This window comes from Microtus pennsylvanicus, chromosome 1 (assembly GCF_037038515.1).
Source record: "Microtus pennsylvanicus isolate mMicPen1 chromosome 1, mMicPen1.hap1, whole genome shotgun sequence".
Taxonomy (NCBI): domain Eukaryota; kingdom Metazoa; phylum Chordata; class Mammalia; order Rodentia; family Cricetidae; genus Microtus; species Microtus pennsylvanicus.
This window is the reverse complement of record NC_134579.1, coordinates 207,203,969-207,217,330: the sequence shown is the minus strand read 5'-3', so window position 1 is coordinate 207,217,330 and position 13,362 is coordinate 207,203,969. Positions and strand designations below refer to the sequence as shown.

The following is a 13,362-nucleotide window of genomic DNA, read 5'->3' as shown; positions in this document are numbered from 1 at the left end:
AACCTTGTTAACTTGAATGGATCAATTCACTTTAATTATTATGGAAATATTTAAAAGCTAAAAGCTTAGATATGCCACCCCAAGACTTAGTCAAGGTGTCCAGAAACATTTAAGGAATAAAGTTTACTAGGCTAATAACTAAGTATTAAGGAGACCAACGCCCTTCACCGAAGCATGTCATCTGAAACTGACAAATGCAGCCGACCTGTAGACACAGAGGAGCAGCCACTTCCATACAGAGCGTGCACTGACTCACGAATGAGGAAGGACTGTGGCCAGGCTCATAAGAAATGCAAGCCAGAGGAAGTGAAATGACTTTTGTGTTATTTATTTTCTCTTTTCCTTTGCTCCATCCTCTTTTTTTCTGAAACCTCTATATTTACCAGACATGAGATTTCTATTCATTTTCTAAAATCGGTCTTTTAACCTCTGATTTATGGCCAGTGTTTTAGGCCATTTGCTTGATTCTGACAGAACCTTTTATTAAATTTTACTTATTTATTGAACCTATTTTTTGTAGTGCTGGGTGGAAGGAGGGTCTTGCACACTGATCTTCCACAGAGCTCCACAGGATTTGGTTCTGGCTCAGGCTGTAAAGTCTGGAAGCCTGCTCCTTTTCTCTCTGTATGATTCTGCTCTGTGCTTGCACTGTTTTTTAATCATCTCTGAGATTCTGACTTTTGCCCTCTTGCATCTCTTTTTTCTCCATATTCATTAAAAACAACATTTGATCTTCCTTTCATCAGGTTTTTCCCCAAATTCTGGGGGATTCTTGGCTGTTCTGGCCCTTTTTAGTGTATATGGTGGCACCTTCCACCCCTAATTTAGGTTTCTTTCATAAATAACCAGGAAAATGGAGGGAAAACAAAGATGGAGTAACTAGGAAGGCTGGCTGGAATCTCATCTTTCTACTTTCTGTATATTATGGGTGTTTTCATTTTTATTAGTTTTAAAAATAAGCAGATGACAAATGGGTTTCAGATGGCACACACTCTTAGTTTTTGATGAGCCTTCTCCCACTCCCCGACTTTTTCTCCTACCCCGAACTCTTCATGGCACATATCCTGTGACCCTCCTCCTTTACCTGCCGCATCCCCCAGCAACATCTCTTTGTCACCGATCACAGTCCCTTTTCTAGTTTCATATACACAGATGAACGCATCACAGACATACACACACACGACATAGATGCACACACAGACACACATCACACGCATAACACAGATCTGCTGGTTCCCGATATCTCGGCTGGGACCTCCAATTGCCGCTCACTGCACCCCCGTGTCTGCGCTCTGTGCGCTGGACCCCAGTTCCCGAGCTTCAGTCAAGGGAGCGGGAGGTTAAAATACACAGACACACACAGACAGAGAGACAGAGACACGGGTCATCCGTGAATTCCCCAAGAATACCCCCTTTATTGTGTTCAGGGGCAGATAATATAGAGATAGCCACTCCCCAACCAAATCCACCAGAAACCACTCTCCTGCCATCAGGAACTCCTGAAGGTCTCGTGCTCAGAGCAGCTGTAGGCACTCAGATCAGGGGAAAACAAGTTGCTTACAAGAAATTCAGGATCTGGGGTCTCACTGCTCCCAACACAGATCCACACACATACAGATACTCATCACAGACATACACACGCATGACACAGATACATACACAGACACACATAACACAACACACATACACAGACACACAGATACAGGGATACTCACACAAAGACGCAGATACACACACATACAGACATACATCACAGACATACACACGCATGACACAGATACATACACACACACACACATATACAGAGAGACAAGCACACACATTCTTAAAATGCGGAATGTATACATGATAGAAAGCATGATCATTTATCTTTCTCAGCTTGGCTTACTTAATTAAGCATAATAATCTTCTGTTTAGTCCATTTTTCTGACCATGTTGTCATTTCATTTTTTTTGCATTGAACAAAACTCCATTGTTTATATGTGCCACAAGCGGTTCCTTCTATTCCTGATTTCTTTAGAGCTTTTATCATGAAGGTGTACTGGACTATGTCAGATGCTTTTTCTCCATCTATTGATATGCTCATGCTGTTTTCCTGTCCTTAATGCCATTTATATGGTGTATTATATTTATCATCAAGTATATGTTGAACTAAGCATACATCCCTAGGATGAAATAACTCTCAAGCATCTTTTAGGTTAGATGCCAATCTTCCTCAAATTTCAATCAGTTCATATTCACTTATACAACTGAAGAAATGTCCAAACAAATATTAGAATGTTTTCAGACTTCATTCTCTCTTGGATCCTACCCCAGCCCCAAAGACATTTAATTTTGGTAGATTATTCTTCCCTAATGCAGTGGACGCTAGAATCAAGTTCTACTGTGGCTTGGGAATGATGATTGTATTAATTTCTGTTGCTGCAGAAACAAGCTTCCACTGACTGGAGAGATTAAAATAATATTTTAATAATTATTTCAAATAATTCTATCCTGTGCAGTAAGGAGCACATTCCTGGATGAATGAGCAAAGACAAATTCTTTCAAAAAGTTTGGCTTAAATATCTCATTGATTTGTCTCACAGTTTCTAACCTTGAATTGTTGATATAGGAAAAAAAACCCACTACATATTATATTAGATAGCTTTATTTCTTCTTATAAACCGAATTTTTGTTTTTTATTTTAAAAAATTAATTTTTAAAAATAATTTGGGCAATTTTTTTCATCTGTCTTATATATCCACCCTCTTAGTAGTTCAGTCACACTGAGAAGTTTTATTTTTGTACACTTAGGTACTATTGTTGCATGCGGGGAGGCCACTTGTTTGTCCTGGCTGCCCGGCTAGCTTAGTCCCAAAATAACCACAAAGAAACTGTATTAATTAAATTACTGCTTGGCCCATTAGCTCTAGTCTCTTATTGGCTAACTCTCACACCTTGATTTGACCCATTTCTATTAATCTGTGTATTTAATTATTTAAAAAAATATTATTAAAATAATAGATGCTTATTATTAAACCACTCTGGAGAGTAGAAATCTGAGTGTTGGTGCCATATGGCTAATACCAAGGCATCAGTAGGGCTGTGACCCTCCTAGAGGATCTTGGGAAGAATATTTTCCTTGCTTCCTTCAGTTTCCTGGATTCCAGTAGACTGGAAGTCTACTTCATACACTCACGTTATACCCGTCTGGTATATTGTCATACTTCCTTCCCACACTACTGCCTTCCTCTTCCATCCTTCATGGACCTGTATTGATAAGATACTTCAATAGCCCAGGATAGCGCCCTCCCTCCGCTGATCTGAACATGAGCACAGCTTGCACTATATCAAAGTAGCACATTTATTCACAGGTTCTAGGCGTTAAGGCATGGACAGTTCCTGTAATCGTTATTCTGCCTAAACACAATCAGATGATAAATTTAATCTTTGGCTCATCAGATGCTAACATATCTATTAATACTTCAATATGCTACCACATGGTAAAATTTAATTCATTTTTAAAATATTTGTAGTCACATCTACATAGTCCTGTGTAGCAAGAATTCTAATTGGTCTTAATAAAAACCCAGAGTCAGATACAGGAGTTAATACTGAAAGATCAGAGAAGCAGAGCCGCCATCTAGTTCTTACCTTTACTGAATCCTCAGACCAAAGGGGCAATCCTGTCCCTACAAATCCTCAGACTGAATGTTATGCGCTCCTGCCTCCTTTTACGTTACCTTCCTCCCTCTGCCCAGCCATATCCCTTCTTGTCTCCACCTCCTTAATGTTGGAATTAGAGGTGTTTGTCACCACTGCTGGCTCTGTTTCTCTTTTTAGATGGCTCTTGTAGCCCAGGGTTGCCTTGAACTCAGTTTACTCTGCTTCCCTCTGCTGGGACTAAAGGTGTGTACCATGACTGCCTGGCTAACTGGTGGCTGGTTCTGTACTCTGATCTTCAGACAATCTTTGTTAGATCACAAACAAAATATCACCACAGTCCTGCACTGCTTCTTTGGTCAAATCTCATACTTGGTTTCTACTTCTTCCTCGTCTGGATACAAGACCTCTTGGGTTACATGGTAATGCCAAGGCTGTTACCTCTTACCTCATTACCCCTTACATGGGAACCCTCTTCCTATGTGAACATGGGACATCACAGCTACTCAGGCAGGGCACCATGACCAGGTGGGGCATGAGTTGTAAGGTTTGCATGAGTAAGAGAGAATTAAAACTTATAGCTTTGTTTCCAAATTACGTCCCCGCTGATCTTTGCAAGTCTGTATCCAGTTTGCACATGTTGGTTTCCTGTTTCCATTCTGAGATTCCATTAGAATAGCCAAATTGTGGGATCAGGTGGAGTAAGTACAATGATTTTCTCTTGCGTGAACTATTTTATCATCACTGAGAATCCTGAAGCAGGCTCCCCCTTGTAAATGTAACAAGAAGGAACTGCAAGGTTTTGCCCACATTTTTGCTAAGCACTGCTCCATTGATGGTTAGAGTTTTAGTCTCACCTTCTTTGTAACTCCTTGAGGCTTTGGGGTGAGAATGTCAGAGTTTCTAAACCATGACACCCGTTCATCTCTTCTTTCATTATTCCGAATGGCTAGACCCCCAAGTTTAGAGTTGGATGCATACCCCCTAAGGAAAACAGCCACATTTTCCAGTTTTCCCTGCAAAGGACTGTGGGCTTAGGACTAAAGTTCATGGGGAAGGAAGGTTAGTGTGAAAAATAGACCGGAAGGGGACCCTCATGCTTGGGACATAGACGCCGTGTTTCCCCATTTATTCCACCCCTGACCTTAGATAGGAAAGAAGTCCCCCTCTCATTTAAGTAGCTGTTAATTCAGGATTCACAAATGCAATCCCACCTCAAACGTCACAGAAAAACAGCTCCAAACCTGCAGGTATTGAGCTAAGCGGAGGGACCAGTATATCCTTCCAAGAATCAGAACAAGAGAACACATTTGCAATGATAACCAAAGACCTTTATTCCTGTCTTTAATTTCATACAATCACATTGGAAAAATAGTTGTGTCTACAAATGTACTTTCAGCAAAGGAAGCCAACAACATGAAATATTGCGAGGGACTATGTGCAAAGTATTCGTGAAGTCAATGACTCCATTCAGCTTCTAATTTACATGTCCGTAAGCCAAGACGAAAGGGGAAACTTCAGATCTGATGCTGGGCTTTTCTTAATTGTAGCCTTTAGGGATATAAATTCTGGTCAGAGAACCTAATCCTTTAGAGATGGAGGACCTATCACTGCAGAAATGCAATTCTGAAAGTCCTTCTTATGGTATCTGGTTTTTATCCTTCTTTTTGTTATTCCCCTTAGATATTTTGCTTTATTTTCCACAGCAGCCTATCTGTTTAACATTCCGACTTAGTCACACTGATGATCTGTTCTGCACTTTTGAATGGTTAACTACTTGCTATAAATAAACACATCAATTTTCCTTTATTGCTACCCTTGCAGAAAGCTTCAAATAATTGCAATGAATCTAGAGCCCACTTATCATTAAATATTTTTTTCCTTTAAAGAATATATAGCATATGAAATTACAAGCCTTTCGTGAGCTAAGGATGAATTTTAGAATGCTCAAATAATATTTACAATGTAAACATCACAGTTATTACATAAAGGAAATCACAATATTCACAATATACTTTATTTGGTTTTGCTATGGAAGTTGTTCTCTTGAATTAGATATGTAGAACTCATAATGTAGTCACTTGGTTGTTTTCCTTCACGAATTCTGGAATGAGAAAAGAATTAGAGCTTTAAACACAAACAATTTTAAAATTTGGCTCATGTTAGCTTTACTGCTCAGTTACTAAACCTCAATGTCTCCTTGCCCCTTGTCAACGGCCTCTGCTGAGACCGTACCTGGCAGAGCCAAGTAAGAATTATTCCTAGAACACTGACTGTCACAAAGGTACTAGGGGGTGAATAGGCTCTCTACTTAACCACTGATAAGGAAGCATTTGTAATTTTCACAAGGGAACTGCTTGCAGGAGAGCCTACGGGGCTTGTTTAAAACCACCCCTTCATGATCTCAGTGGTCTCTCATAAATGGCCTCACAGTCTATAATGGAATCTGCCCTTATATTTTGGTGTCTGCCATGTTCTTTATTTGTAATACTCACTGTATAAAGCAATGTTATATCTTTTGGTGTTGGGCGTGGAACCCAAGGCTCTTGTGCGGGCAAGACAAATGCTCTACCACCAAGTGAGACCCTTAGCCTGGCTTTTACCCTTGAGCTACGGATGGGTCGTTGGGACTGTCTATATATGATGTTGTTATGGCCAGCTCCTGACCCCTTTAGCCCAAACACAGGGCTAGCTATTTCCCTAAACTTAGTCAAGGCTGGAATCGTGTCTACCTTCAGAGTCTACAAATCAGATTCTACTGGGGCCAGCCACTCCCAACTGTTTTGTATCTTTTCTTGGTTACTTCCATGCTAAATGGTTGTAACAGAAACCAGATAGCCCACAGAACTGTGACCATCTCTCCACAGTCCATTAAGAAAAAGTGGACTGATTTTTGACAAGGTGATAAAACATACTTTTGTCACTTGTCAAATATTGTGAGCAGAATAAGATGAAACGCCGAGATTAGTGTTCCCGTAGCTTGTAAAAGAATACACCTTGTATCCACATTTATATAAAAGCAATTGTGAAAACAGTCTATATCTCTTTGCAGAAGAGAAAAATAGCACTTTTTTTTCTATTCAAAACTATTCCACAATGAACACTGCTGGGGCTAAAGAGCCTCTACTCACTTCATAGATCGAGCTTTGGCCTTCGTTCCATGATGGCTGCTATGTTCATAGCACTGTAATTAATCCCAGAATGCCTTGGCATTTCCATAGTGCGCTTCTGGGTTATCTTAACTGAAGATCTAACAGGCAGTCTTGGGACTAACTCTTAAATGAATAGAAGCAGCATGAATTGAGTCTGCAGACTCAGACATTTTCCCTCATAAGTGTGAGTCAGGATCCTGTGTGTTTTAATTCCAGCACACACATGGGAGAAAAGTGAAAAGAGAAGACGACCAAACTCCTTATGGTGACAGGTGCCCTTGTCATAATGAGAACAGAGCAAGTGTTCACTGGGGTGCAATAGGCCTCAGGTAGAGGTGTTATGCAGAGTAGATAATATCTCCAGATAGAGGGAAGTTTAGCCCTAGGATATTTTTGTCAACTGGCTCCTTCCTGAGTCTGTTCTTCACAGTAGCTGTGAGCCTACAGTAAGAATCCGTAGGTGCACTTACCTCTGATCTTCAGCTCTCCCCAAAGGAGCCTCTTCATCATTTTTCTAGCTCTTCAGGGAAGTCTGGAGAATCTCCCTCGCTGCTGCAGACCAGAAGGAAAATGCATGTGTTAAAATTCTCAGCTGAGGAAAGTTCCAAAGAAACAAGTATAACACTATGACTAGGTCATTATCTGTGCCCTGCAAGATGCTCTGGCGATAAACAATGATCTCCGCAGATAGTGATTGCCCGTGAATTGTCTAAAATCAGTCTTATGGAATTATCACTTAGTGGGCCAAGAGGATACTCTTGTCTGCTTTCACTCAAACAGAATTATGCTTAAGGCTCACTGTTCATACAAAGACACCTGGAGTGAGAAGCGAGAGCACGCTACCCCTTATCACTGTGCCCAATATTTGTACACCATAGGGACAGGTGCTTTTGGAACAAACACACAGATGACTCACAATTAAATGTGAGGTTGGATACAAATATGATACGGTTCTCCTGCTTGCCAAAAATTGCTGATTGTCCTGTCCATGTTTTAAAAATAAACACCTGATTAAACTGCTGCCTAATTCCAAATAGCCATCATTTCCCAACCGTGTCGATGTGTAAATTCAAATGAAGTAAGCTTTGAAGGTAGGTGTGTCCAGGTCAGTGTTCCCAGAGATACTGCTTTCTAATGGCTGTGGACTGGCATTCATGACCCAGTATTTTAACACTTGCCAGGGATGTTTGACACCAGCGTGAGTTGAGAATGGGTGAGCAGTTCACACAAAGCAGGCAGTGTGACGGAGAAGGAAAGAGGTCTCCAGGTAGAGCTGACAATCTGAATGTCCATTACACATTTTCACTTCCCCAGGTATCTCTCTTTCCCCTTACCTCCGCTTTCCATTCAGAATGGAGTTCAAGTATTTCTTTACTGCCATTTGTTTCCTGAGGCGGGTGTAGTTATCCGTGAAGACTGCATCCGAGTGTCGTTTGATTGGCACAGGGTCTTCTGAGATGTTACTGCTAAAAACGAAGTGAGGAAAAAGTGAAAGTCAAGATGTCAATAGTAAGGAGGAGATGCATCAGTGCTCTGAACTTTTTCTTCTACTGAGTTTGGCACAGTTTGACTAGTTTTAAATTAGCTGCTTAAGAAAGATGTGTTGAGTCATTAAGTACCAAAACTATTTCACTGGGGGGTAGAGGAGTTGGTGGTTTTTATTTAATAGCATGCATTATTTTTCTCTAAATAAATTGAACATTATCAAAGGGTTGTCAATCTTGAGCAATGAAAATAACATTCAAGAAAGGAAAATAGAATTTGGAGATAGAGCATTTATTAAAAAAAAAATAGTAAGTCCTCTTTACCTGATTCGTTTTCCAATGAGTGACTCAAGGTATTTTTTGGCAGAGATCTGACCCAGAAGTCTACTGTAGTCGCTGGTGAAAACTCCATCAGCATGCCTGGTGTTTCTGAAGCAAGGAAGCAAACACATGATGGCTTGGTAAAGCCTCTTGCAGAGGTCACCAAAAAAAAAAAAATCTGCAAGCTACTTACAGAACTGGTCACTAAAACTTCAGTCAAAAGTGAAGTCTCCTAACACCATAGCAAAAGGAAATTCCTAGTCACTTGAAGCAAGATATAAACTAGATGATTCTAGCCCAACATCTTAAAAAAGTGAGCTATTTTAGGTACATGCTTCATTTTTATTCCCTGACAGGATATTTAAAACGGATTTTTAAATAAATTTTGTTTTAAAAATTCATTTATAGTTTCTATATATTTATGTATTTTTTAATGTTGCCTTAAATAAAAATACATACAATGAAAAAATGTGTTAATTTGGTCAAACTCACCAGTATTCTGTATTTTAATTATTCTTTTCCACCAAAAATAATGGGGAGCAAATCTCTTGAGATAGAGCAGACCTTAGGTCCACGAGTGAATCCCATAAGCCCACGGGAAACCTCTTTTATACTTTATCCTTAGTGTGACGCCATTTGGTCTGTTCTGAAGCACAACTCTAGACAGTCAGCTGCTCGTGTGAACAGCACTGTTAGCTGTCTGGACCGTTTGCCCCTGTTTCCTCCTGGAATCCTGACTGGCAGTTTGACCTGGCGTTTGTCTAACCTGAGCTGTTGAAGTGAGGCTCACAGGATGCAGGGAACTTATGTCAATCAGGCTGAGCCTCGAGTCAGAGAAAGCTATCCCTCGGTAAGATGAAACTAGGATATTTAATCTTTTCAAATGTGCTTCCTCGGTAGACAAATGAGAGTGAACTTACCTGGAAACATCATAATAGGGTGTGTCGTTTTCCGCTAAGGCATTCTGCAAGATGTCAGTGTCTGCTTTTAATGAGACTTGATCAGGATCACTTGCTCCTTCAAACTGCATCCTGTCATCCAACCTATTAAGGTAAAACACAATAGAAATGCAATTCTGTCTTCTCTTAGAAGATGATATTTGTGGAACTGCAACTATTTAGAGCAGGAGAAGAATATATTGGGACATATCATCCTTCTGCAAGATAAGAATAGAATAATTTGACTCTATAGCTTCCATGTTTAATGAAGATATAAGCAGTAATTTTGTGTGAGCTCACCAAAATGACATCATTCAACTTTGATAAGCTTTCTAAACCAAACATAATTTCTACATAATTCAATTTTAGCAAAGCCGTAAGCAAAGTGCATTGCTTCGGTGTACCTGACTATGTCCTTTTGTGATGCAGCATTAACAGGTAGGATGTGTTATACAAGGTATAGACAAACAAAAAGCGAGTATTCAGTATGAAAACTGATATTTATGTAAGTGGTGATGATTGCTCATATTCAGGAGAGGAGCAGCACACAAGCGGCTTTTCTCTCTCTAGTTCCCAGATGTGTACCACTAAGCTTTATGTCATTGACCAAACCAACAGATCTCCACATTTGTGAGTGGTTATTACAAGACAGTGAATTTAACGTGACCCGCCAGTTCCTCATATTGCACGTGTTAGCACATTCTTGGTAGAAATGCATTATGCTGTACTACAAAATAAGAATTATCTTTATGACATATAGAATATGACCTACTTGTGGATGCATGTGTATTTTTAATATCAGTACTACATTGAAAGTGTGTGTGAGAGAGAGTGTGTGAGTGTGTGTGTGTGGAGTGTGTGCGTGTGAGCATGAGTGTGTGTGAGTGTGAGGGCGTGTATGTGCAAAATTAGGGTTAACCTCCAAAGAGTTTTCTCTCGTGGGCACTTTGTATCTCTGGGTGGTGAAAAGCAGTCCTTCCTAGCCTGGGGCTGAGCAGTCAGTGTGGATTTCAGCATTCCTGTGATTGTTCCTGTGACCGAGATGTGAGTACTGGGACTCTAGCTGTCAACGCATGATGGGGTGACGTGTTATACAATTTCCAGATCAATAGCTGAGAGATTATTCATTCTACTGAGCATAAGAAAGGACAAATAACCAAAGGGATGGTTTGCCTTTAGATGCCAGTGATTCTGCAGATTAGAAAGGGCAAGGGTGAGTAGATTATTAACATACATCTATTTTACTTTAGGTTAAATTGAGTTATGGTATGCTTTACGACTGTGAAGCATGAACTTCAACACATCGAAGAGTAAAGCTAAGAACTGGTGTGTCAAACACCAATGCTGTGAGGATTGTAGTTTAGTACACACACTTCCTCATGATCGCTAATATTGGCTAGGCCATTTTCTCCTAGACCCATTTCTGCCCAATGCAATTTCATGTGTGTATCGCATTAATGAACTATTAATATTATAGTCATTTTATTAAATGTAAATTTAAATGAAGTTGGCATGTAAACAAATATTTTTTTCTACCAGATAAAGAACTGACTGGAGATGGAAAAACATAGGAATTTGTTTGTTTTCTAACACTAGTTTGGAAATGGGACCCATCTGGTATGCAAAACTGATGTTGTCTTTCATGTACAGAAGGTAAATTCTGGATCCCAGAACAAGCTTTCCGAGTTTGATTGGAAACAAATTTGCTTAGTATTATAATCAAAGTATTGAAATAAATAAGTGTACAATTTAAAATGCTCACTCTCTGAGATGTCATATGGGAAATCTCATTTAGATACTCAGGAAATGCCTGAGGTGAGAGTGTTCTTTCCTGGAATGAAACTTACCTCCCAGCGGAAGGTGGTCCAAAGAGAGGCCAGGCCAGGGACTGAGAAGTCAGCACACTGAAGAGCATCAGGAGCGCCAAGAACTGGGGCTTGCTTCTGGCTTCCATCTCGGTGCCTCTGGAAAGAGAGAAGGTGCTGGCTTTCCCAGTCACACTTGGCAACATTCTGAGGGCCAAGCAATACTGCTAAGGGCTCTTGTGGAGTTGAGAAAAAGTCATTTCCTCTTTAGAAAAGTATCAGATTTGTTGCCATAAGATTACTTTTTAAAAATAAAGGTTTCCCTTGGGTTAAGACATCTGAATGCAAGCGAATTTCCCTTTTGTCTTTCCCTCAGCAGACACTCAGGCACCGTTAGTGCTTGTTCAAGACTATACTCCTGCTGTGCTGCAGATAAACAAACTCCAGACTCAGTGTTTTGATAGCACAGTTGTAATATCCAATCTCCGTGTCTTTTCTGGTGAAAGAAACAGCTTAGAGGAATTTGTTGGGGTTTTTTCCCCTTTAAACTTCGATGTCTGATTGCTATAAAACTTGAGTGTTACCGGTACACTTAATGATTTCCAGTAAGTTATATTCACAAGTTTGAATGTTTATGTGTACATATAGAATAAAAAGTATAGCTCTGCATCATTAAGAAAAATCTTGTATACATATGATAGTTAAATTCTTATTTTCCCCGCATGCATAAAAGATATCACTGCAAACCCACAAATGAACTCAAGAATGAAAGCTGATGTCTCCAGAGTCACTCGGCATTGTTACAAGTTTTCCCAGAACATCAGTGTGTGTGTGTGTGTGTGCGTGTGAGCACGCGTGCAGAACCCATGCGTCTTGCATTCGTCCATACACACATTGTATTTCTAAATGCTTTCCAGCATACATACAGGTGTTCAAAGATTTTGTCTCTGGATAATTAAAAGTCACAGCATTTAAAGAAAAGCACTTTAAGCAGAAGTTAAAAGCCTCAAAAACAAAGACAGCAACTGAACCCTTTGGTCAAAACTCCACACACAAGCAAACTCATCTTACTTCACTTTTTAAGATGCAATATTTAATAAAGGCAATATTTAAGGAAGACTAAGAATCTTCTAAACAGATGGGTTCATATGAGAGAAATTGAGGGATTTCTACCTTTATCGAGTGGCTTATTGTTATTATTTTATTTTGTTATTGCAAAAGATAAACACTGTAAAATGCTTTTTAAGAGAGAAAAAAAAAATCCTCTCCTATACAAAGTCCCAAAGGCAGATAGGAAGTGAAGAAGGGAAGGTTTTACTTACCCTCAGCTGTTTCCTTGAGGCTGGGCTGCCTTTAGGGAGAGTAGGAGCTGTCTAGGGTGCTGAAGTCCTGGCCGAGAGAAGGCTCCACCAGTCTGCCCTGGTCCTGGGGAATGGATGTCTGTTGCCTGCTAGAGCTCTGCACTCCAACCTGACCAGCATTTCAAAGTCCCTCGTTTTATAAGGCTTGTGCTTGGGGCTGAGCAATCAGAAGGCTGCCCGAAAGACGTCACAGTGGTGATCCCATGGGATGAACAGGTCTTGAAGTTCTTATTAAATTGTCATCATGCCTGATTTATATACATTTATAGCAAACAAGTTCAAGATAGAGGAAATGTACTTTTTGAAACAAAAACAAAAATTAAAACTAAAAAGTGCCAAGCTGGATATGCAATACTTTATTCTTTGCTTAGTTGTCATGAATTAGAGCATGATTATTATGTTGTCGCTCAGGGACTAAGGCATTGCTTAGAAAATGAAAACTTCTTGTAAAAAGATGCAGAAAACAAACGCTTGTGTGTGCTATGCTTACAGTATAATTCTTATTGTTTCATGAAGTGTTGATTCCCTTAATACCTTTTTATCTTTATGCTGTTTATTCAGATCAGAATTATCATTTTATTGAAGCATATCTTAATTTTAAAAGCACCCATCAATACTTTTGCATCTTTCTGTTATTACATTTTCTTTATGTTGAAGCT

At 39.7% G+C, this 13,362-nt stretch overlaps 1 protein-coding gene across 2 annotated transcripts; it reads right to left on the bottom strand.

Moving 5' to 3' along the window:
- Positions 1-4,951: 4,951 nt before the first annotated feature.
- Vip (vasoactive intestinal peptide) lies at positions 4,952-12,814 on the bottom strand. Of its 2 annotated transcripts, none has more exons than XM_075949941.1 (7): positions 12,665-12,814; positions 11,385-11,501; positions 9,520-9,642; positions 8,603-8,707; positions 8,129-8,260; positions 7,265-7,346; positions 4,952-5,746 (listed from the first exon to the last, which is right to left on the bottom strand). In XM_075949941.1, the coding sequence occupies exons 2-6, from the start codon at positions 11,489-11,491 to the stop codon at positions 7,301-7,303; spliced, it is 513 nt and encodes a 170-aa protein (XP_075806056.1). In that variant the 5' UTR covers positions 11,492-11,501; positions 12,665-12,814; the 3' UTR covers positions 4,952-5,746; positions 7,265-7,300. The 2 variants fall into 2 exon arrangements, with proteins under 2 accessions (XP_075806056.1, XP_075806066.1); XM_075949951.1 differs by having other exon boundaries at positions 5,611-5,746; positions 7,265-7,343; positions 12,665-12,806.
- Between the last annotated feature and the right edge of the window lie 548 nt (positions 12,815-13,362).

Excerpts from the sequence above, each read along its gene's own strand:
- Vip (XM_075949941.1), bottom strand. The coding sequence starts at position 11,491 with ATGGAAGCCAGAAGCAAGCCCCAGTTCTTGGCGCTCCTGATGCTCTTC. Across the intron at positions 9,643-11,384 it reads GGACCACCTTCCGCTGGGAG|GTTGGATGACAGGATGCAGT; the intron begins GTAAGTTTCATT and ends TTACCTTAATAG. Across the intron at positions 8,708-9,519 it reads CCCTATTATGATGTTTCCAG|AAACACCAGGCATGCTGATG; the intron begins GTAAGTTCACTC and ends TCCTTGCTTCAG.